The sequence below is a fragment of the Hakea prostrata genome, chromosome 4, assembly GCF_041222555.1.
Source record: "Hakea prostrata isolate BN-2017 chromosome 4, UWA_Hpros_2, whole genome shotgun sequence".
In the NCBI taxonomy this organism is placed as follows: domain Eukaryota; kingdom Viridiplantae; phylum Streptophyta; class Magnoliopsida; order Proteales; family Proteaceae; genus Hakea; species Hakea prostrata.
The window spans coordinates 7,916,592-7,941,429 of NC_142603.1; the positions used below are offsets into that span (position 1 = coordinate 7,916,592).

The following is a 24,838-nucleotide window of genomic DNA, read 5'->3' on the forward strand; positions in this document are numbered from 1 at the left end:
CAATTGTTGGAAAAGTTTTGATCATCACGTGAGAGATTTCAACTATCATGCAAATTTCCTTATTTAATTTCTAGTGTGTATTTGGGAAGCTTTCTTCCATCTCTAAGGCATTTAAATTTCTATCGTTCAATTTGGCAAGCAAGAAATTTATTGAAAGAAATTGCTAATACATGCATTGGCATCTGTTATCCATCATATGGAATTCAAGGATTTGGTAAAGGCCAATGGAACAGAAGTTCATCAAATGGATCAATCGAGATAAGGCATCTATCACTGAGCTGGCAGCCCTTGGATCATAATCAAAAGAACAATAAACAAAAATTTTTCTGTAACATGAAAATGTCCTCTTAGATGTTTAAAAACTTCGTATCACCCTGTTGTTTCTTGTTGATTTGCTGCACCAGATCAAGGTTGTCCTATTCAACCTAAAGTTTTTTGAGACTTTCTTTAAGAGCCTTTGTAAGACCTTTCTTAATTGCATAAGCCTCTGCCACTAACACAGATTTCTCTCTCTCTCTATATATATATCTGACTGCACCTCAGCAGTTTTCATTCAACCATGTTGCTTCGCAATTCATTTTTAAAAAACCCTCCGCTGGTGGATTCCAAGGTAGAGTGAGTTGAGCCTATCTTTTTCCATCATTGTAAAGGACAGCACTTCCTTTAAATAAGATTTGCTGATGGAGAATTATTCAAATGCCTTATCTGCCATTCTAGTGACTTCATTAGGAGTCTATCAAGTTGCATCACTTGTTATCTTGCAAATGTATGATAGGACAAATGTTGCAACAACAAATCTATCTTATCCAACAATATTGAGATGATGCCTAAAGAAAAGAATTCTAAAGAGTATAAATTCATTTATATTTTTTCTATTCACATAATTATCTTTTTTTTTTTTTTTTTTTTTTGGTAAAGACATAAGATTATCTTACAGGGTCGTCACACTTACGTGACTCCAAATTTTGATGCAAGAGATAACACCAAATATGCAATGTGTTTTCAATAGTTCAATTATATAAATTTTTATTTTGAAAAAAAAAATCCCACATTTGTTGATTTTGAAAAAGATTAATTATCTGATAATATTTTTTTAAGAAGTTTTACTTATTTTATTTTAAAAAGAATTGTCAAATTCCTAGAGCTTTATAGTGTCCAAACTGCTAGAGATCCAGTGAATATTTAGAATTCCATCATTAGGTTTCTTGAGATCCGTTAGGTTTCATCTTTTGTCCTCGTTGCTGCTAACTCCTAGCATCATTATTGGTTTTGAATTATTAAATAATAATTGAGTTAATAAACATAAGCAGTTAATAAACTACAACCTTCAGGTGGATCGTTTGACCAATTCTCTTTAAATTGATTTGGGTTTTTGAACTCCGTTTATGTATCAAAAAAATAAAAGAATTGAAGATGCTGCAACCCACATACCCAGAAACGAAAAATCCCGTAACCCACGTTGCTCATGCTTTGTCACACTAGTTTGTTTGGAATTTTGAGATGTGAAATCAATTTGATTAATTTTATCTTAACATCTTAAGGTTGTGTTTGATTTAGGTGTAACTCGAGTTTAAATAGCTAAAAGTCTTTAGATTGAACCAAAAATCTTAAAACCCCAACCTTATTAATTAAAAACTAACTCAGTAATTGGGACTGAAGCAAGCTTGTTGAGCAAATTAATGGCGTATGTGATGATATATCTCCTGAGAAACCTTTGTCATGGCATCCTATATTGTATATTATTCTGTTCCGATTACATGTTGATGGAGTGACACTCATTGACAAGTGGAGAAGACATGTGTGCACGCATATTCATATTAGAGAGTACTGTGAGAGAACACCGGTCTTCAAATCTATATGGTGCAGTTGCAGATAAGGTAGCAGGTACCTGCAGATGGGAGAAAAGAACATTTACAAAGAATGGTAGATGAATGTGGAATTCCAAAATTTTAAAAATCCCACTCTCTACTGTATCCGATAAGTGATTCACAACTAACAAGATAATGCAGAATATTGGAAAAATCATGGGCATGAAGAAATAAAAAAATCATGGTCCCTTCCACAAAAGTAGGGTTAATTAATTCTTTTTATTTATTTATTTTTTTTTAAATCCACTAGTTGGTAGGGTTAGAGATGTCTTTTCTTTTCTTTTCTTTTCTTTTTTTTATGTGTTGGTCGGCATGGTCCAATATCAGGCTCAAAACCAAACAAAGGCTACAAAACACCAATACTCACGTAATTCGGTCTCAGAGTTAATGAGACGACCAATTTAATTATCCCATTTGTTGGAAATATTTTATTTTTATTTTCTTTTATTTTTGTATATAGCGAGCACGATTTCTTCACTAAAAAGTAGTGATTAATATGGTTTTGACCGTTGAAAACTTTGTTTGTCTGAGATATCAATATAGATTGAGTTGGTTCAAATTAAAAGAAAATGATAAAAAATAACATTTGATATTAATTAGTTGCAGATTGATCCGATCAATGAAATCCTCATGAGCTGTCAATTTTTTTTTATCAAGTGAAACAAAGAAACGCTAGTGTTTCTAATGCTAAATTGCTCGCTATGCCACTTCCTTTATTGGTCTAAAATCTCAATATTTGTCTCTTTAGGAAGAAAATTTTCAAGCACGTTGGCTGCTTTGAGATTATTTTAAAAAATCTCGGTTAGATTTAAAAAATGGGAAACTCAAACACTGTTTACTATAAGAATCGCTACTCACAACACCTAGTGTCAGCAAACTTCATTTTCATACTCGAAAGCGTCAAGGCGGTCTGCGAGGGAGAGAGAGAGAGAGAAAGAGATGGGTACATCACCCTGCTGTTCGAAGGTAGGTTTGAACAAAGGAGCTTGGACTGCAATGGAAGACAAAATCCTCAGAGATTACATTAAGAACCATGGCGAAGGGAAATGGAGGGAACTTCCCCAAAAAGCAGGTTTGTGAGCTAGCTAGCTAAAGTCAAAACTTAATTTGTTTCATCCATTTTCAATTTACATGTGAAGAGAAAAGGAACCCATTTAATGTAAATGCATGTTTCATAAATAATGCAGGTCTGAAGAGATGTGGAAAGAGCTGTAGGCTTCGATGGTTGAACTATTTGAGACCAGACATTAAAAGAGGAAACATTTCCAACGATGAAGAAGATCTCATAATTAGGCTTCACAAACTCTTGGGCAACAGGTAATAACTGGTTATATATAAGGGTTTTGAGTAGAAATCATTCTCTTTGCATGCATGGAACCCAAACAACAATGTCATAGAGTAACTGAGTTGATTTGCTTCAATGTAGGTGGACAATTATAGCAGGAAGGCTTCCAGGTAGGACAGACAATGAAATCAAGAACTATTGGAACACTATTTTATCAAAGAAGGTTCGAGGTCAAGAAACTTCTACTGGTTCGTCGACTCAAAAGCAATCAGTCCAGTTCGATGAGGGAGAGAAATCGAAGAAGAGAAAGAAAACGATGACCTCAATGATAAAATCACAAGTGGTCAGAACCAAGGCTTTTAGGTGCAACCAGGTTGTTCTCACTCATACAACTCCACAACCAAACTGTAACCCAGAAGTTGTCGATCATGGTAGCAACAAAACTCCATTATCAGAACCAGAGCTTCAACCAATGAAAGTAGATGATTCATCACCAAATCTCATGATAGATCTTGATTGCAATTGCTGCCTTCAATTCTCTGATCTTCTCAATTCAGACTTGTTTGAATTTGGTAGTGGAGAATCTGCAGGCGAGGGCAGTAGTGAAGGTAAAAGTGATGATCAACCATTGCCATCTTGGGATCAACCATTTCTCGGTCCTGAAACAGATGAAAAGCTGGATGATTGGACTTTTAGCCAATGTATCGATCATGATTTGGATTTTCCATCCTTCAGTACTTCTTCACTCCTGGATCAAGTAGAAAGTTGGCTAGGAGATTATTAACTCACAGATAATAACTATGTATCTGCATGCAAATATTTAGCTGCAACTTGCGCACGATTTCTGAGAACATCATTTTAATCACCATGTCGGGGATTTCTTTATTTGGTTCATAATCTGTATTTGGAAAGTAAATTTTTTTTTCTTCTTCTTTTTGAGGGACATCTCAAGTTTTCGTTGAAGGCATTTAACTCTAATATCATTGGCAGTGATTCCAATAAAATATATTAAAGATTCTGAACTATTTAATATTTTAATCTTTAATATTTTTTGTTAATATAAAATTATCTTACAGAATAATTTAAACTCTTGGGGGTCGTCACGTGAGAGGCAACTCCAAATTTGCAATGTGCTTTTATACTTTGATTATATTTTATCTAAAGAAACTAATGGTGGCCACATTATTAGAGATCCATGGCCAGTGAATATTTTGAATTTCATTGTCAGATTTCATGAAATGTGGCCACCATTTATTTTTCTAACTCCTACGCACATGTATTAGTTTTTAATTATTGATTAGGTTAGTATATATATATATATATATATAAGCTTTAACACTCAAGTTGATAATGCCTTATCTCATTTGTTTGCTTGGAACTTTAAGATTCTTAACATCTTAAGATTGTATTTGAATGTTTGGTTGTATAAAAAAACAAATTAAGAGAAAATGATAGGGTCCTGCCGTGTTTCCAGCTTTTTTGAGTTTATAGGAAAACCCAAATCTTAGTGGAGAAGTCATGGGTTCGACCCTGCAAAAGACAAAGCTCCCTCTGAGGATGTAATCGAGGTGCAGGCAAGTTGGCCTAGATGAACCTTAGAACAAAAAAAAAAAAAAAAAAAGAAGAAGAAGAAGAAGAAGATCCTAACCATATTTGGAGTAACTGAAATTTAATGAAGACTAGGCGGCAACACTACGTTAGCAACACTTGCCTAGCAAGATCTGAAAATATATATTCAAAATAACGGGTTAGATTATTTTGCTAGACCTTTGACAGTTTGTTTGCAAGAGAAAAAGTGGTGGGATCATTAAGGCAAGACCGTATACTCCTTCGAGCACAAGAGTTCAAGAGTCAATCATTACAGAAGCCATGGTGGTTCGCAAGACTCTCCTCTAAGTGATAGACTAACACTCCACAAATCCTCGTTGAAAGTGACAACAAAACCATTACTGACCTACTCAACCAACCATCATAGACCCTAGCCTAGAAGATTTTTCCAATGTTGAGAGACATTAAAGACTTGGCTATGTCATTTACAGAAGTTACATTCATACATATACACTGGGAAGGTGACTTCGCAGCAGAAGTGTTAGCCAAGAGAACATGCTAAAACTCAAGAATCACTTTTGTACCTTAACACCCATCCCCCATTCTGTTGGATTCCCTTGTTTGTAATTTACCTCGTGGTTTCTATCTTTATAAGTAAAATCTCTTGTTTTTCCACTAAATAAGTAAAATCTCTTGGTTTTTATCTTTATAAGTAAAATCTCTTGTTTTTTCTTATTTTGGCTAAAAAACAAGAACATCAACAACAAAAGCTACAGAAAAATAGGAAGAAATGGCCCATTAGTGGTGGAATTGGAGAAAAAGAAAGAAAACGCAAGAGAAGTAAGGGAAAACATGAAAAATGTGGATCCTAGAAGTTTATTTAAGTTTTCCATTAAATCTCTAAATGGAAGTAATGACACATTAGCAGTTAAATCTGTAATTTAAGGAAATTTGTTTTCTTATTTTCTCACACTAGTCAAAACAAAATGTAAAATTTCATTGAAAATATTAAAATTCTCCCACTTCTTTTTGTCCACTCCATTTTATTCCTGCAAACAATCTGATCTAAAAAGAAAAAAGCCCTCTAGATATAGATGAGAGAGGGAGATGGATGGCAGGTTTTGTATCTTAGCTAGATTATCCTACATCTTAAAAATCTGACACATGGATTTATATGCATTATGATGGCCTTTTGGATGGCATGGGGCCGCCCCCTAATCACCCGCCCGGTTCGGCTTTTGAAGACTTTTCCGTCGGGATCTGGGTCCCTCGGGTCCTCGCTGCGTTGGCCCCCTCCGGCTCGTCTTGCGTCCGCTTGCCTTGCGGTCGGTTTGGCATTTTTGGTACATGGGATAGATCGGGCAGCATGAAGTATCAAGTATTTTTTTCCTTTCTATTTCCAGTATCCTTTACTTCTTGAAAGACTTCGCTTGGTTGTAAATAAATTGGAGCAAAATTCTCACATACCGTCTCCAACAAATTCATTTGGGATCAGGAACTCAGGTTAATAATACCTAGAAGCTAGGATCCCAAACCATTGATGCCTTGTTAATTTGAAACATTTTCTCTCATTGTTTTTGTACGTGTATCTTAAGGTTAGGTAGCAGAGAGTCTGTTCTTTTCATGAAACGATGATTAGCTTTTCTTGAAGTAAAATGAGTTACAACTTTTGCATTCCTTGAAATTGCTTTATTATTCCAATACAAGTGAAGGGTACATCACATCAAATATAAATACTCAAACTTCACTCCATATTAATTTGCTACAAGTATATTCTTAACCATTGAAAGGAGAAGTCCAAAGTGGAGGCAATTTCCCAAACTTTAAGGTGTGGGGAAGTGCTGCAGCTAGTAGACTTGGGAAATTGAGGAAATTAAGGGATGGTAGGAAAAGGTGGCTTGTTGAAAAATGGAGGGAAAGGCTTGGGTGGAAACTTATGGAAGGGAGGAAATTTTGGGAAAGGCTTCTTAAACAAGGGAGGCTTTGGTTTGAAGAATGGGATTGGTGGTGGCAATGGCTTCTTGAATATGGGGATTGGTGGCTTCTTGAACACTGGGATAGGTGGTGGCAGTGGCTTCTTAAACACAGGGATTGGTGGTGGCAATGGCTTCTTGATCACAGGAATAGGTGGTGGAAGAGGCTTCTTAAACACAGGGATTGGTGGTGGCAATGGCTTCTTGATCACAGGAATAGGTGGTGGAAGAGGCTTTTTGTAAATTGGGGGCTTCTTGAAAATGGGAACAGGTGGTGGAAGGGGTTTTTTATAAATTGGGGGTTTCTTGAAAATGGGAACAGGTGGTGGAAGGGGTTTTTTGTAAATTGGGGGCTTCTTGAAAATGGGAACAGGTGGTGGAAGGGGTTTTTTATAAATTGGGGGCTTCTTGAAAATGGGAACAGGTGGTGGAAGGGGTTTTTTGTAAATTGGGGGCTTCTTGAAAATGGGAACAGGTGGTGGAAGGGGTTTCTTGAAAATTGGGGGCTTTTTGAAAATGGGAATTGGTGGTGGAAGGGGTTTCTTGTAGATTGGGATAGGTGGTGGAAGGGGCTTTTTGTAAATTGGGATGGGTGGTGGTAGGGGCTTCTTGTAAATTGGGATGGGTGGTGGTAAGGGCTTCTTGAATTTGGGGGGGAATACAAATGGCTTCTTAAATTTAGGTGGAAATGTAAATGGCTTCTCAAACTTAGGAGGGAATGGGAATGTGGGAATTTCCTTCTTGGGGAGTGGGGGGAACTTGAAGTGAGGCCACAAGAATTCCGAGGTGCAGGTCACCGGAGAGAACCCCAATTTTCCGGTAGGGGTGAAGGTGTGCTTCCCATTATTGTCCTTAGACTTGAAGACAATCTTGGAAGACTCCAAGCCATTATGGGTTGGACAAGGTGCACTAGATGCACTATGGAGCTGTGCATAGCATTCCTCCTTCAATGCTCCATCTTCCTTCACAAGCTCACTAGGAAGGTTCACTTTGAATTTCCCTTCCTCATCCATCTGCCCTACTGCTTTCGTCTGGAAATTTCCATTTGGAACTTTACAATCAATGGCAACACCTAACCCTGCATCAAATAGAAGGAAATTGATTGAGGCAAATAGTGAACAATTGCTACTATTACTACTACAGTTACTACAGCTACTACATATTAGTAAATGGGGCAAGCAAACCTCTGAAAGCATGGCTATTTTTGATGTTGTTCTTAACACAATCAAGACATTCTCCAACACCAACAACCTCTACTGACTTAGTTTCGCAATGGCACAAGCCTGCCACTAACAGTAGAGTTGCCCAGAAGCCCAGAAGGGCTCGTCCTTGCAGACGAGGGTCCCTCATTTCAGAAGTACTTCTGCTACTTTCACCACCTCAACAATGGCTGTAGAAGACAAGAAAGAACAAAGAAGCTTAGGAGCTTCTATTCCTGATGTTGGAACAATACAACTTCACTATATATAATCTGCAAGATTGCAGTAACCATCGTCGACACACACTTTCTCAAAAGTCATCACATGTGAAGCGGCCCCAGAGAAAGAGAGAAAGAGAGAGAGAGAGAGAGAGAGTAAATCACATGATCAACATAAAAAATCCCACCGGCTTTGCAGATCAAATGTCGTTTTCTTCATTGAATGAGCTCCAACTACACTTATATCTCAATATCTCATCTTTTCTCCTCCCTATTCCCACTCATGACTCACCTCTCTCTGCTACCTTCCGTTAATTACGTACTACCTCTCTCATAAATACGTTTTCCTTTCAAAGAACCCTTCCTTTTTCCTGTCTTAACCTAAATCTGTAAGCATCCATATGTGTTAAGCCCTTAAGACTGCAAATAGTAATAGCAGAAACTGAAATTATTTGGTGGAGAGACCCATTGAATAATTACTGTTAACCTTGAAATCCTAAGGAGAAGTAAGAAATGATCATCACGAGCCACAACCCATCAACACAATTAGCCATAACTTCAAACTGGCCAACCTTCTAAAGCCATAGGAGATCCGGGACACCTATCCATGGGAGCTCCCATCAAGGAGTGATTCACTTCCTTTCAAGACATTTTAATGAAATGGATAGAAGTCCTTATCAGAAACTCTCAGCATCCAACACTGCCGGTGGGACATTAATTTGTTACCAATGCAAGATAGAAGTCGGTATGAACAAGCAGAGATGGAACTATTGAATTGGGAGTGTCGATTATCTAGTCAATTTTCCAAGCACAATATTATTCTGGGCATTTGTTGATTGAACCTCACCTGTCACAGAAATTCACAGAATTGAAAAAAATTAAAATAACAATATTGATGCAGCTATTTTAGAATAAGCTTTATCTTTCAAACATTTTCGTCTTGCAAGTTGCAACCCCCAGTTCACCAGAAATTTGGTTGAGAACTCTTTTTATTTGCAATTTTCATTCCTCTTTCATGATTTAAGGTTTCCTTTTTATAATATTTTCACACATTAACAACTGATTTATTTTGTGTATCTTGACATACAGGTGTGCAATAATTGGGAGGTTAATTTCTTTTTTTAAATTGATAAGTTTATATTATAGAATAATGACTACTATAAATATTATTGAGAAAGTCGAACTTGTGACTTTTTTACTAAGGGATGTCGATCATTAATAACTAAGCTTTCAATTATCCAAACCAAAACTTTATTAATTAAGGATTAACTACACAAATCATAGTTTGTCACCTCATTTTAATCGAAGAAAAAACAATTATTAGGAGAAAGCAATTATCACATCTATGTTCCCATTACAAAGAAAGCAACCTCAATACTTATTTATAACGCTTGTTGACCTTATAGAATAAAAACAAAATTAATCACTACAAATATGTATGTGTCACACCAAATTTTCGTCCAAACATTTATGTGCTTCACATGATTGAAAGTAGTTGGAGTTTAGCAATTTTTGAACTTTCTGGTTAGCCCTAATAATTTATTTTCTACATTTTTGATAGCAGTTGCTAGAAAGCATTTTATACTAATTACTAAAGTTGCCAAGGCAACAAATAGAGATTTTGAGTCCACTAATGTCAGCATTGGAGACCTACAAAAGAGGTGGCTTATTGTATACCTAATTAATGATTTAGCAAATAAATTAAAGACCAACAAATGCTGGTACATTTATGTATAGATGTGTCCTTCTCCTTTAAACAACCCTTCCTCCACCTATATGTATATCTTTCAAAAATAATTATACAATCAAAATGATTTAGTAAACAAAACACATTACAATGGTCTATCAAAAAGCCAATAACTGATTTGATCTTATTTACCTAACTAAAAAATTTTATGCAGGTAACCTCAAGGGGGCATAGAACAGGTAGATCTATGAACTCTGAATTCTGGGAATGCAATTCCTTCCACTGGAGTTATCATTGTTAATTAAGAATCTATTTGATAATCTACTGAGTATATTTTTATTTTAAAAAATAATAAAAATTGTTCTAATTGTGACTAGAAACATTTTTGTAGTTATTTAGGCTCTTTTTTGTATCAATTCTCTATTATGTCTATTTAAAAGAAATAAGTATAAGAATTCATTATTGATTAAGAATGAAAAATGGTTTGGTGAATTTTGTCAAAAATAAGTTTAGTATGTCAAAATAGAAAATTGTTAGAAAATGATAGTGAACAAGTGAGAAAAGAGAAGAAAAAAAATGTGTATTAATTATTTTATTCTCATCTTAACTATAAAATTTTAAGTAAACCTTTGAAATGAAGAGAATGAAATTCTCACCATAATCCATAATAGACAAAAAATCTATTATGGATTTTGAAGGCTTTTCTATTATTTTAAATAAAAACAAAACTAGTAATAAATGCCAAACAATTTAAAATAATAAAAATTCTCATAATTGAGAATGATAATTAATACAAAAAAGAGTCTTAATAAACTTGCTTCTAGAAGCAAAAACACTATCAGTTGGGTTTTAACAGATTCTTGTGTTCAAAATTTCAAATTCTATGAATATTCTCTAATACGATTTCACGTAAACTTTACTCATTTGAAAAGCTACTTAGCTAAACACAATTTTTGAAAATGATAGTGAACAATGTTTAAGTAATAGTTTTATGCAACAAGAACGTGTTGTTGCATTTTTTTCCCGCAAATTTTCTATTCTTTGAAGAAAAAAATTTAAAATTATTTTTCAATAGGTTATCAAACATGTTATAAGATTTGATTTTTTTTTTTTTTTTAACTCCTAAATTGAAATGGGAAATGGTGAGGTATTAAAAGGAGACCATCCAGCCTGATAATATAACACTCTTTCTTAATAAGTGAAAAAGCCACATAGGAAAAACCCTTAATAAGTAAAAAAGCCACATAGGCAAAACCCTAACGAACTAGTTGTTCACATTGTAATTTTTTCACGCCTATGGCATGTTATCTCTCATCCCCTGTGGCGTGTTTCTCTCCACCCCAACCTTGTGTCAGGCTCCGCCTCTTTGTCAAGTTTTCACCCATTTGGGTGCTTGTAATGAAGATGCATATTTTATTATCAAAAAAAAAAAATGAAGATGCATATTCACATCTTTTAAGCTTTATTCTAAGGTTTTATTGGGATTGACCCATACATTACCCTAGACGACTTTGTCTATTGCATGTGTTACAATTTGATCAAATTCTTCTCTTTAATTTTCTTCTCTTTAATTTGGGATGTTTTTATTCGAACTTTGGATTTTCATCCATCTATCTTTCTATATTTTTTTTTGTTTTTCTATATCCATTTAAGTTCAATGAATGAAGTTTTTCTTCTTACCAAAAAAAAAACCCACATAAGGTTGCTTAATCTAAATAAGTAACTTAATCTAATAATTTTATCAAATTTATTAAAATAAAATAATAAATCTAAATAAGTAACTTAATCGAATAATTTATTTGGTAAGAATGGCGTATACCATAAACTAGGTAATAGGTAAGAATGGGGTATACCATATCCGCATCTTATTAGTAATTGGACGGATTCGAATACCCAAAACAGATGCAGATAAGAATTCAAAAGCGATTTAGTATTAAGCCATGATATCGTGGGCCTGGACTGCAACTAAACGGTCCAAACCCATAGTCCAACATTTAGAAAGGTCCAATGATAACAAGTGGCCCAAAAAAGTTCAAAAAATGGGCTCAAGGCTCGAAGCCAAAGCCCACTTCTCAGGATCTCATATTTAGTGTTCGGATCTACAAGACCCATAAGAAGCAGAAACGAAATACCAAAACTACCCTTACACCTTCGCCCTCGTTTTCCCCAAACCGAACTGAACTGCGAAGAATAAACGAAGAACAAGTCCGAGCGAGCGACAGATCTAAAATTTCTCAGAAATCAAAACCCACGGTTGCTAGATACATTAGTTTGATAAAGAAAACTTCAAGAATTTCTATTTCGAAGAGTAAAAACGATTCTTTAGAGAAAGAATAAAAACACAAAAGAGAAAAACCTAACGCCTAACCGAAATGAAGATTTACAGATAAGATGACACAGCAGCAGAAAATAGGGGACAGAAAGGGCATGCATCAGAGTCATGGAAGAAGAAAAACATCGCCTGCTTCAAGAAGCAAAGGCTTCTTCTAATACAAAAATGATTTTCGTCATCTGCATGCCGTAGCTTCTCGCTTTTGTTGGATCAATAAACAAAGATGCAAGTTGTTGGATTAAACAATAACGCAAGCTGTTCATATAAAACAAAATTCTACAATCGAAACAATGAATGCAGAGAGAAATGGAGAAAGACGCCCTAGAGTGGCTGGATTGTTAATGTGCTGTAGGTGTGATATTTATATGTGGTGTATCTAGGGTTTCCTGATCTCTTTTCCTTTTTTTCATTTTTGTTATTGTTATTTTATCTTTCTTCATTTTGGTGGAAGGTGTAGATTAGGGTTCGGCGGTTCGCAGATTGCTTGTGCATGAACTGATTTTGAGGCCGATCCGGTATCGGTGGATTCGCCCAACAGATTACAGATGAAGCGTAATCACATTTGTCATTTTTTCTTTTTAGGGGTTAAAATCAGATATTCTGAACTCCAATCCTAATCTTCAAATGGAAAAATAGAGATGGTTCTTAGTTTGGGGGCCCGGGCCCAGGCCCAGGCCCAGGGAATGGTAAGGGAGAGGGATGGATAAATGGAGATCTGGCCCACGGAATGGGAAGTGGATGGTGGAGATAGTTCTTGGTTTTGGGGGCCAGGCCTAGGGGATGGCAAGTCGATTGAGATTAGGGGTGTAAATGGATAACTGAAATCCGCTTCTGAATTTGAATTCACATCCGTTTAAGGGTATCCGAATAGGCTGATTACTAATAGAATATAGATATAATATACCCCTTTCTTACAATTTTATCCGTCCGATAAAATTATCCGATTAAGATACTTATTTAGATTTATTTTTCTTATTTTTATAAATTTTTTACTTGTGATATGTGACTATTTTTTCAAGATTTTCTACTAAAATAGCTACCAAAATTGCTAAATTTTTAAATTTTAAATCTAATCCTCACAAATAAAATAGTAAAAATGTAAATAGGTAATTGAAAACTTGTATTCAATCTGTATTCATGTCCATTTAAAAAAATCTATTTAAGAAAATAACCATCTGATTATCATTCGAACCGGAATGAATTCGTTCTGAAAATTGATAGGATATAATCCGAATCCATCCGAATATGATAAAATGCGAATATAGTATTACCACTATCCAATCCAAGTCCGATCCGTTTACACCCTTAGTTGAGAATCTGAGATACATAAATGGTGATAGTTCTTAGTGTTGGAGGAGTCTAGATCACCTCTCTGTCAAGGAGAACATTGTGGTCCCTTGATGCTTCTCCACCACACCATAGGGGGTGAACCTCACATAGGAAGTGGGGTGGAGAAAACCGTGAAGAGTTCGACACTTGAACCTAAGACCTTATAAGTAATAGACTTTCACCATCGTGCTAGAAGCACATTCACGTAAAATAGTGGATTAGGGATGCAAGTTTTACACATGATATCCTACATATGCTCAAACAAAGCTTAGCCCCTTAAACCAGGTTAGGGTGATCTTTGTTTTTTTTTTTTTGGTAATTAAAAGAGGGGATGCGGGGCGCACCTAGCGCCCCCGCTCGCATGTTCGGACTTTTATCGGTGCGACCTTGCAAGCATTGCCCGTGCCTACCGCCCGCGCCCGGGCGGCCCCCCGGAGGCCGTGTCCACGGCGGTGCCTCTGCCCGGCCAAGGCCCACGTCCAATGCAAGACGAGGAGCGGGGGTTCGCCTGGGACATGAGGTGATCTTTGTTTAGAGAGGTTCCTATTCGACCCTAGATTTAATCTTAATCTCAAGTTTGATCTTGTGGCTCAGATGTTTTATTCAAATGTTACATGATCACCTATTTCTTTATTTTAACCCAATCCCATTACAACTGATCCATTGCATGTTCATTTGCCAAACCAGTTTGGTCTGGTATTTTTTCAATTATTTCCTGAAATTTTCGGTTCTCTTCTCCTTTTCTTTTGGTCTTAAGCAAAAGGATTAATTGATAAAAGCCTATAAAACTTCTAAAGTCCAACCTTTTGTTTGGAAATTACTGAGCTTCTTTTTCACCATTAATGACATTAGTTATCTCGCAACCCCAGCCACTCAAAAGGCTAAAAAGCTCTTCAGACGAATGAAATAATACATCTTTATATCTTTGTTTAAACTTCTTAAATTCAAGAAGTACTCAACACCCATTTTTTCCTATAAGAAATTGAAATCACAGTGAATCTTTCTTGGGTGAGAGTGAAGTAGAGATGGGTTGAGCCAAAAGGGTTTGTCTTGTCCGCCAATGGTATTGATACTTTGCTGTTCAACCATATAATCTGAACAAAGCTAATGTACTTAACCAAGGCATAACCCGCCTGCAAAATCACTTCACTTAAATTAAAGATTTTTGTTTCGATTAACAATTAAGGAGCTCTATTTTCTTAGCATAATATCTTGCCAATTGAAGAACTCTTCTTGAATCTTTTTGGAGTTACCTGAAAATTCAACCAACTTAACTTTCTTTTGGTAAGTAAAAGCTTATTCATGAAAGCGGGAAGAACACCTGGCTGGAGAACAACAAATGTCCACTTGCCAAGGAGGGGAACACGGCCAATACATCCTACCCGAAATAGATGTGGCCTTCCTAACCAGGAGGTCAGCCGCACTGTTACCTATCCTGGGAAATAAAAGAGAAAATATATTCTGAAAACCCTATTTGAAGATGCTTAATGTTGCTAATCACCTCCCCACAACTAGTTGAGACAGATTATCCTGAATTGAGAATGTTAACAAGCTCCTAATTATCAATCTCTGTAATCAAAGATTGCCTACAACAAACCTGCTCGCATCGCCATCTCTTTCCCTAGCAACATTGAGTCCACCTTTATTGCATCAAAGACAACACACCACACACTTTTAGAGAAATCACGACAGGATAAAACCAATCCCGCCCCATGTTTCTTGATACTTGTATCACAATTTAACTTAACAAATGGATCATTAGGGGATCCAAAACCAAGTTAACTCGGATGAACCAAAATCAAAAGAAGAAAAAAATTTAAGTAAAGAAATTATCAAATTAAGCTGGCCAACCTCAATTCTCTAATAAAAAATCTAGAGAGTTTGAAATCTATAGACTTCAAATTTGAATCCAGTAATGTATACCATAAGTGTTTGGTTGTGGAATGAAACTGAATTCATCCTAAAATTTATTTGATCGACATGATTTTTTTTTTTTTTTTGATCTCGGATTCGGACCAAAATTATACATGTGGTTGTAAAAGCTCTAGATTCAAAATCTTGATTAAGGATTTTTGTAAAGGTGAACGTAGGGGAAGAAGAGGATCCGAGTAGGGTAGATTCTACCCTAGTTGAAGTGACACGTGGCATGAGTCGCAAGCGACTCTTGGAATTCCCTATTTCAACTTGCTACTCTGTTCTGCTCGTCTGAAGCTACTCACGAAAGTTCACTATTTTCAGTTCTTCGTCTTCTTCGTCTTCTTCGTCTTCTTCCTGTTTTGATGATATTGCTTAAGACCCACAATGAGGATTCCATCGAATTCGACGAAGAAAAGGATGAATGGCCAAACTTGCTCTATCAGTAACGATGAGCTCGAAGTTTCTGAAATTCTACTCCAAATCCCAGAGCTGATAGTAACAAAAGAGATGGATGTTTGTTCTTTTAAATCTTCTTGGGGTCTTAAAAGAAAGCGGTGTGCCATCAATTCGAACCCATCACCTCCCCATCATAGTTTGTCTTCAACTCCATCTCCACCTCCTTTCCCATCTCTTCTTCCTTGTTCCGGCAATGGCAATAAAGCAAGCATTAAGGTTGAGTCTTGCATTCCTGCAACACCTCTGCATCCTCATTCCAGCAATGGCAATAAATCTAGCATTAAGGTTGAGTCTTACAGTGCTACAACCCTTCTTCTGTTACCTCACATCGATTCCGTCTCCAAGCCCAAGGTTGTTCTTAAGAGAAAAAAGATGGTGAGTCAAAGCTTCTCTTGCTTCTTCTTTTTTTTTTCATTTTCCTTTTAATCGTCTCAATGGTTCATTTGCTTATATGCTTTGATTAAGTTTCTTGATCTTAAACTTCTGGGTTTTTTCGCTACAGGCAAAGCAGGATTTGCTTGAATCCGTACAGCGTTCTACAGAAACTAGCATCATACTGAAACAGGTAGGACCAAAGTCCTAAACTAGATTCAGTTCTTCTTTTAGCCCTGTTATTTCTCTCCTAAATCTTCTGCATTTTAGGAAATACCAAAGATGAAGGCTCAACTTGAAATTTTGAAACATACAAATTCGATGCTAAAACAAATTGGAGAAGAGGTAATTCCCAGATTTTATTCTATACTTATTGGAAGCTTTCAATTTTAATTTTTTTGGGGGGGTGTTCTTCATGTCTTTCTCGTTTTCTGCAGTTACTTTCTTGCCGGAGACAAAATGTGACGAATTTTTATTCCAGTCCTAAAGAATTTCCCTCTCAAGCTCCTTCCAAAGGAGTAGAAGAAGGAGAAATTGCTGTTGGGGTTTCTGAGAAGACAGAGTTAGAAATCCGGCGTTTGACATCTGGTATAGGAACCTCCGTGAGTTGCAGTTCTGTACAACCAAACGGGCTGAAATGTTTTTCCAGTGTGCTGTTATCGGGGACCGGACTGGGAAAAGCGGAGCAATTAAGCATGTTTGTTCTCCCTGATCTCAAGTTATCGGAGAAGTCTTCTTTGGGAGAAAATTCTTTTCAATCACATGATGTAAGCAAGGCAGCCATGGCTGCTCAGGCCAGAAAAAGAAGGATCAACATCAACAGATACAGAGTCTCCTTGACCTCTGTAAAACCACGTTACAGATGATAAGAATACCTTTTTTTCCTTTTTCTTTTTTCAATTTCTTTGAGAACTGAAAATTATAATTAGAGAAGGTAGGCTAGAAAAGATGTTGATTTTATCGAATAAGATGGATAAAGATCTGTTTCCATCTTGGGTCTTCTTTATTGTCAGAGAAAAAGCTATACTATATTTTTACAATCAATACTATCGCAGCTACTAATAGTCGGAGTTTTGCCAATTAGATAAATATCTATGAGATTCTGATCTGAAATTTGACAGATCATAATCATATTTGGTTGATATTCTTGCTGGATTTGTGGGGTTGAAAACTTGGCTACGAAGCATGACCAAGACCAACTCTTCAATTAAGCTGTTCCAGTCCATAAGAAGGGTTTTTAGTAGAATAATGAAAAGTCTGAGGACGGACTTCTTAGCACTGAAAAATCCAATGTCAGTATTGTTGAGAAATTCAACCTTTAATGACTAAGTCCTTTTCAATCACTCAGAAAATTGTAGTTTCTGAGTGCTTCCAGGGAATTCGTTTATGTTCAGGCTGCTCTTTGATTTCACAGAAATGGAAGATCAGCCAAAACGAGGCTTGTTCAATTTAACAGGGTAAGATGCCAACCACGGTTATCAAGGAACGAGGAAAATGGGTAGCAGAGATGAGCCAGACGAACCCAAAACCACGGTGATTTTGTCAGTGACAATTCCAATCCAGATCGGATCAGGGTCAACCAGAAATGATTCGCGAGAACCCTAAGATCAGGTTCTTAAATCACTAGACAGGAAATAGACAAAAAAAAATTCCAGTTTAACATTACCAGCACTGGATTGGCAGAGAAATCTGAAACCCCTTCTCAAAATCCTCTGACTAATATTGGAAAAGACAGAAATGAAATGTAAACTGAAAAACTAACCGTCATTAGAATTGAGCTGGTAACTATCTTAGGAAAGAAATATGTAAGTGTAATCCGAACAGTGAAGAAATAATTAACCTGAACGTTAACAAAATTGTACTCTTTGGCCTGAACCTCTGGGTGTTTAAGAAGCCCTATGCTAGGCAGTTCAGACCACTACTCCAACGGAACTACAGGATATCTTCCACTTACTACAAATGCTAGGCAGGCCTCATCAGCTGATTTGTCCCGAAAAAACCTCAATATTAAGACTCCACAAAATGCCACAGCCAAGCACTAGTTCAAAGAGGGCCAGGTTTCTCCCTCACTAGTAAGTTAAGTCAAACTAGCTTCACTTCTTCTTCTTTGACTTGGATAGTGACTGGGCATAGGCAGTTCCCTGTCGAAAAAGAAAAGAAAATAGATGAATGGTTAAGTTGGAGTAGTGCACAAAAATATTTTAATTCTACCTGGGACTTCATATGAAAGCATAAAATGGAACCAAACATCAGAACACCATTGTTGGCATTTTCTGGAAAAAACTGAAGCAAATGCACAAAAGATAAAATCAGTTGTGTAAGATCTATATGCCCCATATAGTATAAATTACTAACCTGCAACCATTCATCCATGGATGCATCTGTAGTCCCAGTACCCACCTCAACCTTCGGAGCCCTCTTTGTTTTCTGCATAAAAGATTCATATTAGCATGTCTCTTGTTGTGTTTATGGAAGAATGCACTGAAAACATCACGCATATAGATTACTAACTTCCTATTAACTGAGAAAGGAAAATCTACATGGAATAATGTGCAAAAGCTATTACACTTCACTCAACATGCTTGAATATGTCATCCACAAAACCCACACAACAGAGATGACATGATTTAAACTTTAAACTTCCCTATCAGTTAAAACGGTTCTTTCACTGCAACCTGTTGCCTACACCAAATATTTTGCTAAACCAGTTCTGGAGACTGGCCTGAGCAAACTTTGAGGAAAATCTCCCTTGTGGTTTTATAGAAAAGAAGCCATCAACCTAAAAGCACATCCATAAACATCATAATAGTCTATTACATGCTACATAATGTAGGAGCACCACCTTTGAATAAAAATTGATCCTTAAGATCAAGAAATATTAGCAGGCACCATCACCAGAAAATGAAGAGGTAACACCAAAACAGGGAACATTGATGTCATAGGGAGACATCTTGCACAAGGAATTCACAAAGCTCAATGTGTCACCGTGAAACAAAGATCAAATACTCAGGGCACGTCCACAGATCCTAGAATTTATCACAGGGAAAAAAGACATGAAATGCAAAGCATAGTTTTTTCTTACCTTCGAGAGCTGTTGGATTTGACCATACGCCCACAACCCAAAAAGGCCAAGAAGTGCAACTCCTAGTGTAACAAGGAAAACAGATTCAATGCTGAGAAAGCCACTGGCTTCAACAACTTCAATAGTTCCATTGTAGAATGTGCTCTGATATGGCTGCTGATCAATCTCATAAATAATTGTACCCACAAGATCAAATGCACCAGGCTGCAATCAACAATAAAATGCTTAAGATCAAGCTGTCAAGTAGCCAATGCTGATAAAGAAAAAAACACCAAAACGGAAAAAACTACAACCAGCTATGCTTCATACCTGTAAGAGTTTGTGAACAGCAAAAACATATGGGAATGTAGCCTGAGCTGAAGGTGGCACAGTTGCATTGTTGAAACCCTGAAATTACAATAAGAATATACATATAACCATGCCATCAAATATGATTAATAATGATAATTTAACCATATTGACTTCCAAAAATAGTATCTTCTAAGAGACCTGGATGCATATATAAGTCACCCTTGAGGGCTTTATTTTATTAAGAACAAGCTTCGATTAGATTATGTATATGTTGAGCGTTTGATCTCTGTGTTTTCACTGAAATGGACCACTTTAATGTGCCTAAAATATGGAAGAGAAAGTAGGCAGACTGGATTAGGTTTACTTGGCATGATCTTTTAATTTTAAGTTGATTAATAGGAAAGTTCCTCAACTTGCTTCAGAAGGTTCCCTCATATAAATTGCATATAATGAGCCCAGACTCCATACAATTTTGATGAATAAAACCTGAAGCTTTTCTTTTTTTGGTTCCACTAGGCCATACAAGGCTGAAGTCTATAGCATTTTTTTTTCTTCTTTTTCTCAGGGATAAAGTCTGAAGTTCCCAATTTAAAATTTTGATCAGGATTTATTATCATTATTATTTTGTTTCATCTTTAACATAAATGCATTTGAACAAGAAGCATGACCCAGTTACTTGAATGAAACTGAGCTTTAAACCTCTACCTCACAGTCGTGGAGTTGCAAATCTGTTATTAAACTTGGTCAAAAATCTCTCACTTCTAAGTTCAGTTATGATCTATCCATCTTCTCCTCCCCTTTACTCTTCTTATTTCCCAATATTTAGCTACAGCTTTCCCTGTTGATGTAACTGCACTAGTGGTGGTCCAAGAAGAGTTAGCAGGGATTCCAGTTCAACTCAAATCAAACTGAAACTTTGGAAATAGCTTCCTCCTAGTACAACCCAAATCCTCAAATACTGTTCCTTACAAGCAACTTTCTTGTGAGACCAAAACCTGGTACCACTGCTGAACATTCATAAAGATCTATTTGTTTTCCTAGTGCCATCTATCACAATTGCTTGTCATTAAGTCTTCAAATTCATGGCCTTCCCCTAAATTTGGTAAACTTTCTAACCCAAGAACTGGTCACCCTTACCACCACATTCAAGAGGAAGGGGACATTTCACTTTAAGGCCAACTTTCTGGTAATGTTTTCTTCTTCTGAGTTCTTTGTCATTTAACTTCTTCTTCTTCTTCTTTTTTTTTTTTGTTAGAACTTTATTATTTAACTTTACTCTTGAATTTAACTTCAGAAAAAGCCACCCACCTTGATTTAATTTCCTGCACAACGCAACTTCTGAGTTTTATTTAAATTTATTAAAAAGGGTGCTAGACATTCAAAATTTAACAAAATCATCACTCTTTAATTGAGTTTTTATTACACTGGCAGGCCCATAGAGACCAAAATTAAGGTTTTTTAAACCCTCCATAGCACCATTAACATTTTCAGCACTCTTGTATAGAGGAACAACATATAGGTCAAAATGATTTTTTAGCTAATAAAAGTTTCAATATTGTACAAAGAATAATAGTTGTGGAATACAAAGAATAATAGTTATTCCTCCACATTTAAAATATAGTAAAAAACACTTTCTGCCTTTTAGTATTCCACAGATTAACTCTGTACAACCGCATAACCTAAAGCCGAGCTGCTGAGGGCCACAGCAATGTATCAACACACAACCCCCCCCCCCCCCCCCAAGAACCAAAAATAAAAAAGAAAAGAAAAAGCAACATACCAACTCATACACATACGTGGCTCCGGATGTCAAACCAATGGCAAGAGGCATAGGGTAAAATAAGAAAATAAGACACAACAACAAAACCCCTTTGCACATGCCAAGGATTGAACAGTTGACCTGTTGGCCCTTATACCATGTTACAGTCATTTATTATGAAGTTGTGGGATGTTAACTACGGATTACAAAATTGTATACCAGCAAACCCTAACATGCAATACTTGCATCCTTAAAAGTTCAACAAAGTCAAATATAAAACTGATAATGGTCTTTGCAATTTAGAAAGATACAGAAGCTTTTACGGCATCTTAACAATTTTCCCAAATTCAGATTTAAAGGGATGCAAGAAGCAAGATTTTACAGCACAATTCTTCATGTAGAGGCTAGATTCCCTGAGGGATGGCACTTGACTTTGAACATAGTCAAGCACAGTTATTCTGATGGATAGTGCTCTGGTTAGTAATGGAAGATCCCAAAGATCCCAAACAAGACACTATAAACTACTTTAGTCTAGTAGCTTTCCCCTTCAAGAGCTAGTCTAAGCACTCACATAGAAGAGTAGCCTTGGACTTGCTATAGTATGATTTATCATTCTGGCAGCCACAAGCAATGAGTATGAGGCTCTCAGAGCAATGGGTTTATAAACACTCAAGTATAGCCATGTAGCTATGGGATGGTTAGAAACAGTCTACTATGGCAATCCACGCTAAGATAATACCATAGTCAGGAGTAACAACACTAAATATGCTTAAAATGATAATAATTAGCAGCTTCACATGGTACAAACAGATTAGAAACGTAAAGTGCAAAGGACTTCCAATGTAAATGAGAATGTGTAACAAGCATTTGTCAGACAAAACATATTTTTACCTGTCCAGTCAAATTCTGGACCAGCATGCCATGATCAAAAGGAAGATGAACACTAGCCCGAATGGCAACGACATTCACAATTGAATCCCCTGCTTCCAAGAAGGAAAAAATAAAATAAAACATTCATTGCGTTAAATAAAGGATTCTACAAGTGAATCGATGCAGCAACACCAAGACAAACAATGAAATCACAATATATATTCAAACAGAAGCATCAGAACTAGAACAGATAAGATATCATAAAGAAGTAATGTACATATGCCAAATTTGTATTACAGGGAAACACAATCAACCCCCCCCCCCCCACAAAACAACAAAAAAAGAAGAAGGTATTTTACCTTCATTATTTAGCCCAACAAGTAATTCAGTCTCTTCCCCAGCGGGTACCGCTGCAGAACACAAAAACAACATATCGTCAAAATGTACACGAATGGAAAGCAAAGTTAGAAATACCAAATTCTTACTTTTTGTTGGATTTTTGGGGAAAACGCAGACTGTATCAACTCCTGGAGCAGGACTGAAAGTTCCATCGCCATAGTCCTGGATATCATCACCTACAATCCCAAGATCACCTCCTCCCTCAGCAGCTTCAGTGACTTCTACTTCTGAATCCGGCTGACACTTAACAACTGCACAGGAAAACAGGAGTAAGGGTCGATATAATTCCACATGCAACCAATGGGATTAAGTGTTTTTCCACAAACACATTGCAGATCAAAGCATGCAAACATGCTTATTCAAAATTAAAGGCGTAACAAGCTCCAATATTTCATTCAATTACTGAGATTTCACAATTAAGATCCAAGCAGAAAGACCTATAACGCATCGGCAGTTCGACAAAAGACTAACTACACAAAGAAGAACGTCAACCAACAAAGAGACAGGGAAACGAAGGCAGAAACTGCACATCCAAAGCATCAAAATGCTCCATCAACACAGTGTTTTGGCCCACATATGTACCATCTCCGGGGAAAAGGTAGACATGGGAATACTTTTCACGGAGCCTGCATAGCACGGCATAATCGCGAAGAACAAATCCTCACCACAATGCAAGGCAAGAACATCAGCGGAAGAACAACATGTATGATTTCAGGGGATGAATTAGAAAGAAGACTAATTCCGCACATGATCCAACAATTGATAGATCCAAAAACTCAAACCGATTGGTTTAAATCCATGCAGGAAAGTGAAGTTATACTAGCCGATATAGATCTGACGATCGGTAAAAAAGAGGACAGTGAGTACCATGAAGAAAAGGCGAAGCCAGAAGAAGAAAAGCGAAAATTAAAACCCTAATCGCCATGAGCTCGTCGTTGGCGATCGATGTAACGAGGAATAAGCACAGTAGGTCGTGAAAACCGAGATGCAAAATCACCCCCTAGACCCAATTCCACGAGCTTCGTATCGACGGGATCGAACACGAAATACCAACACACCCAAATTTCTCTATCATAACCAAACAGGGCAACACCACAAATGATTCAGTGAAGGTGTCTATAGAACCACTCGGATATACGGACGGTTTAATGCCTTCATTTGACTTTAGTAGCTGGTGTCGTGAGTATCGGGAGCTCATAGGCCCATGGGCCCAGAAAGTTTGGATTGTTTCAGGCCCACCCATCGTTGATCCATTTTCATTTTTCAACAAGAACCTAACATTTTCTTTTAATGAATAATAAAATAGAACCCTTCCATTTTAAACTCCCAAATTTTTTTTTCCCATAATTCACCTAACTGAAAGAAAGAAAATAAAATAGAATATAAAGATTTTTTTTTTTAATTACAAATGAGCTTTATTAAGCGAGGATGGGGATATTAATATGCCTCAGCAATAGTCGAACCCACGACTAGAACAGCTCTGCGTTTCACCACTAGAACAACTCTGCGTTGGTATGATTTTATTTTTTAACAATGAAGGAAAATGATATTTACGATCCACATTAATGTGATACCACGATCTCTTGTTCTAGAGGTAAGGAATGAGCCTTTACTTTCGAGAGATACATGGATGTTATTTTTGAGTCATTATCTCCTCAAACCAGCCACTGAAAGACTTTACAAATTGTAATATGATAACAATGAACTCAACTTGCTTTAGGATGTCCACATTTCTAGGTCTTCCACAATTGCTTATTGCAAATGACATTATTGTACCTATTTCGTGCTAAGTTATAGTAAAAAAAACCATGTTATTCTTCTCCATTTTCAAGACTTTGTTGAGGGTACAAATAAATGTGGAAAAATTAAATGTTTTCAATAAAAATGCTTTCTCCATCTTCTTGAGTAATACGATTTATTCATTTAGGACCCTTTTAAGAACTTTTAGGAATAGTCTAGTTGGCAAAAAACCAACGTCTCTACATAGGAGGTCAAAGTTCAAAACTCCCGGAGTCAAAGACAAAGTGTATACTTAAATTATGTAATAGCTACCCTCGAGGCCAAAGGTGAAGCATATACATAAATTATGTAATAGCTATCCTAAAGGACTCATCATCAAGGTGGGCCATGCGAAACCCAATTCTTTTAAAATAATAATAATAACTTAACAGAAGAATCTTGTTTTCTATTTCTCAAAAATAAAAATTTGTTATCACAACTAATAAGTCTAGTGAAAATGTTTATGGTGGAAGG

The 24,838-nt window shown here is 36.4% G+C and overlaps 3 protein-coding genes across 3 annotated transcripts; 1 reads left to right on the forward strand and 2 right to left on the reverse strand.

Annotated features, from left to right (window-relative positions):
* Positions 1 to 2,765: 2,765 nt before the first annotated feature.
* LOC149017583 (transcription factor MYB1-like) lies at positions 2,766 to 4,020 on the forward strand. Its single transcript, XM_089154250.1, has 3 exons — positions 2,766 to 2,940; positions 3,056 to 3,185; positions 3,295 to 4,020. The coding sequence occupies exons 1-3, from the start codon at positions 2,808 to 2,810 to the stop codon at positions 3,935 to 3,937; spliced, it is 906 nt and encodes a 301-aa protein (XP_089010376.1). The 5' UTR covers positions 2,766 to 2,807; the 3' UTR covers positions 3,938 to 4,020.
* Positions 4,021 to 6,316: 2,296 nt separating this feature from the next.
* On the reverse strand, positions 6,317 to 8,113 carry LOC149017584 (uncharacterized). The gene is made up of 2 exons (XM_089151912.1): positions 7,859 to 8,113; positions 6,317 to 7,752 (listed from the first exon to the last, which is right to left on the reverse strand). Exons 1-2 carry the CDS (start codon positions 8,022 to 8,024, stop codon positions 6,575 to 6,577), a joined length of 1,344 nt encoding a protein of 447 aa, XP_089008038.1. The 5' UTR covers positions 8,025 to 8,113; the 3' UTR covers positions 6,317 to 6,574.
* Positions 8,114 to 17,927: 9,814 nt separating this feature from the next.
* On the reverse strand, positions 17,928 to 23,710 carry LOC149017585 (Translocon-associated protein (TRAP), alpha subunit). The gene is made up of 8 exons (XM_089151913.1): positions 23,453 to 23,710; positions 22,672 to 22,836; positions 22,546 to 22,596; positions 22,208 to 22,296; positions 19,576 to 19,653; positions 19,267 to 19,470; positions 18,540 to 18,611; positions 17,928 to 18,325 (listed from the first exon to the last, which is right to left on the reverse strand). Exons 1-8 carry the CDS (start codon positions 23,508 to 23,510, stop codon positions 18,278 to 18,280), a joined length of 765 nt encoding a protein of 254 aa, XP_089008039.1. The 5' UTR covers positions 23,511 to 23,710; the 3' UTR covers positions 17,928 to 18,277.
* Between the last annotated feature and the right edge of the window lie 1,128 nt (positions 23,711 to 24,838).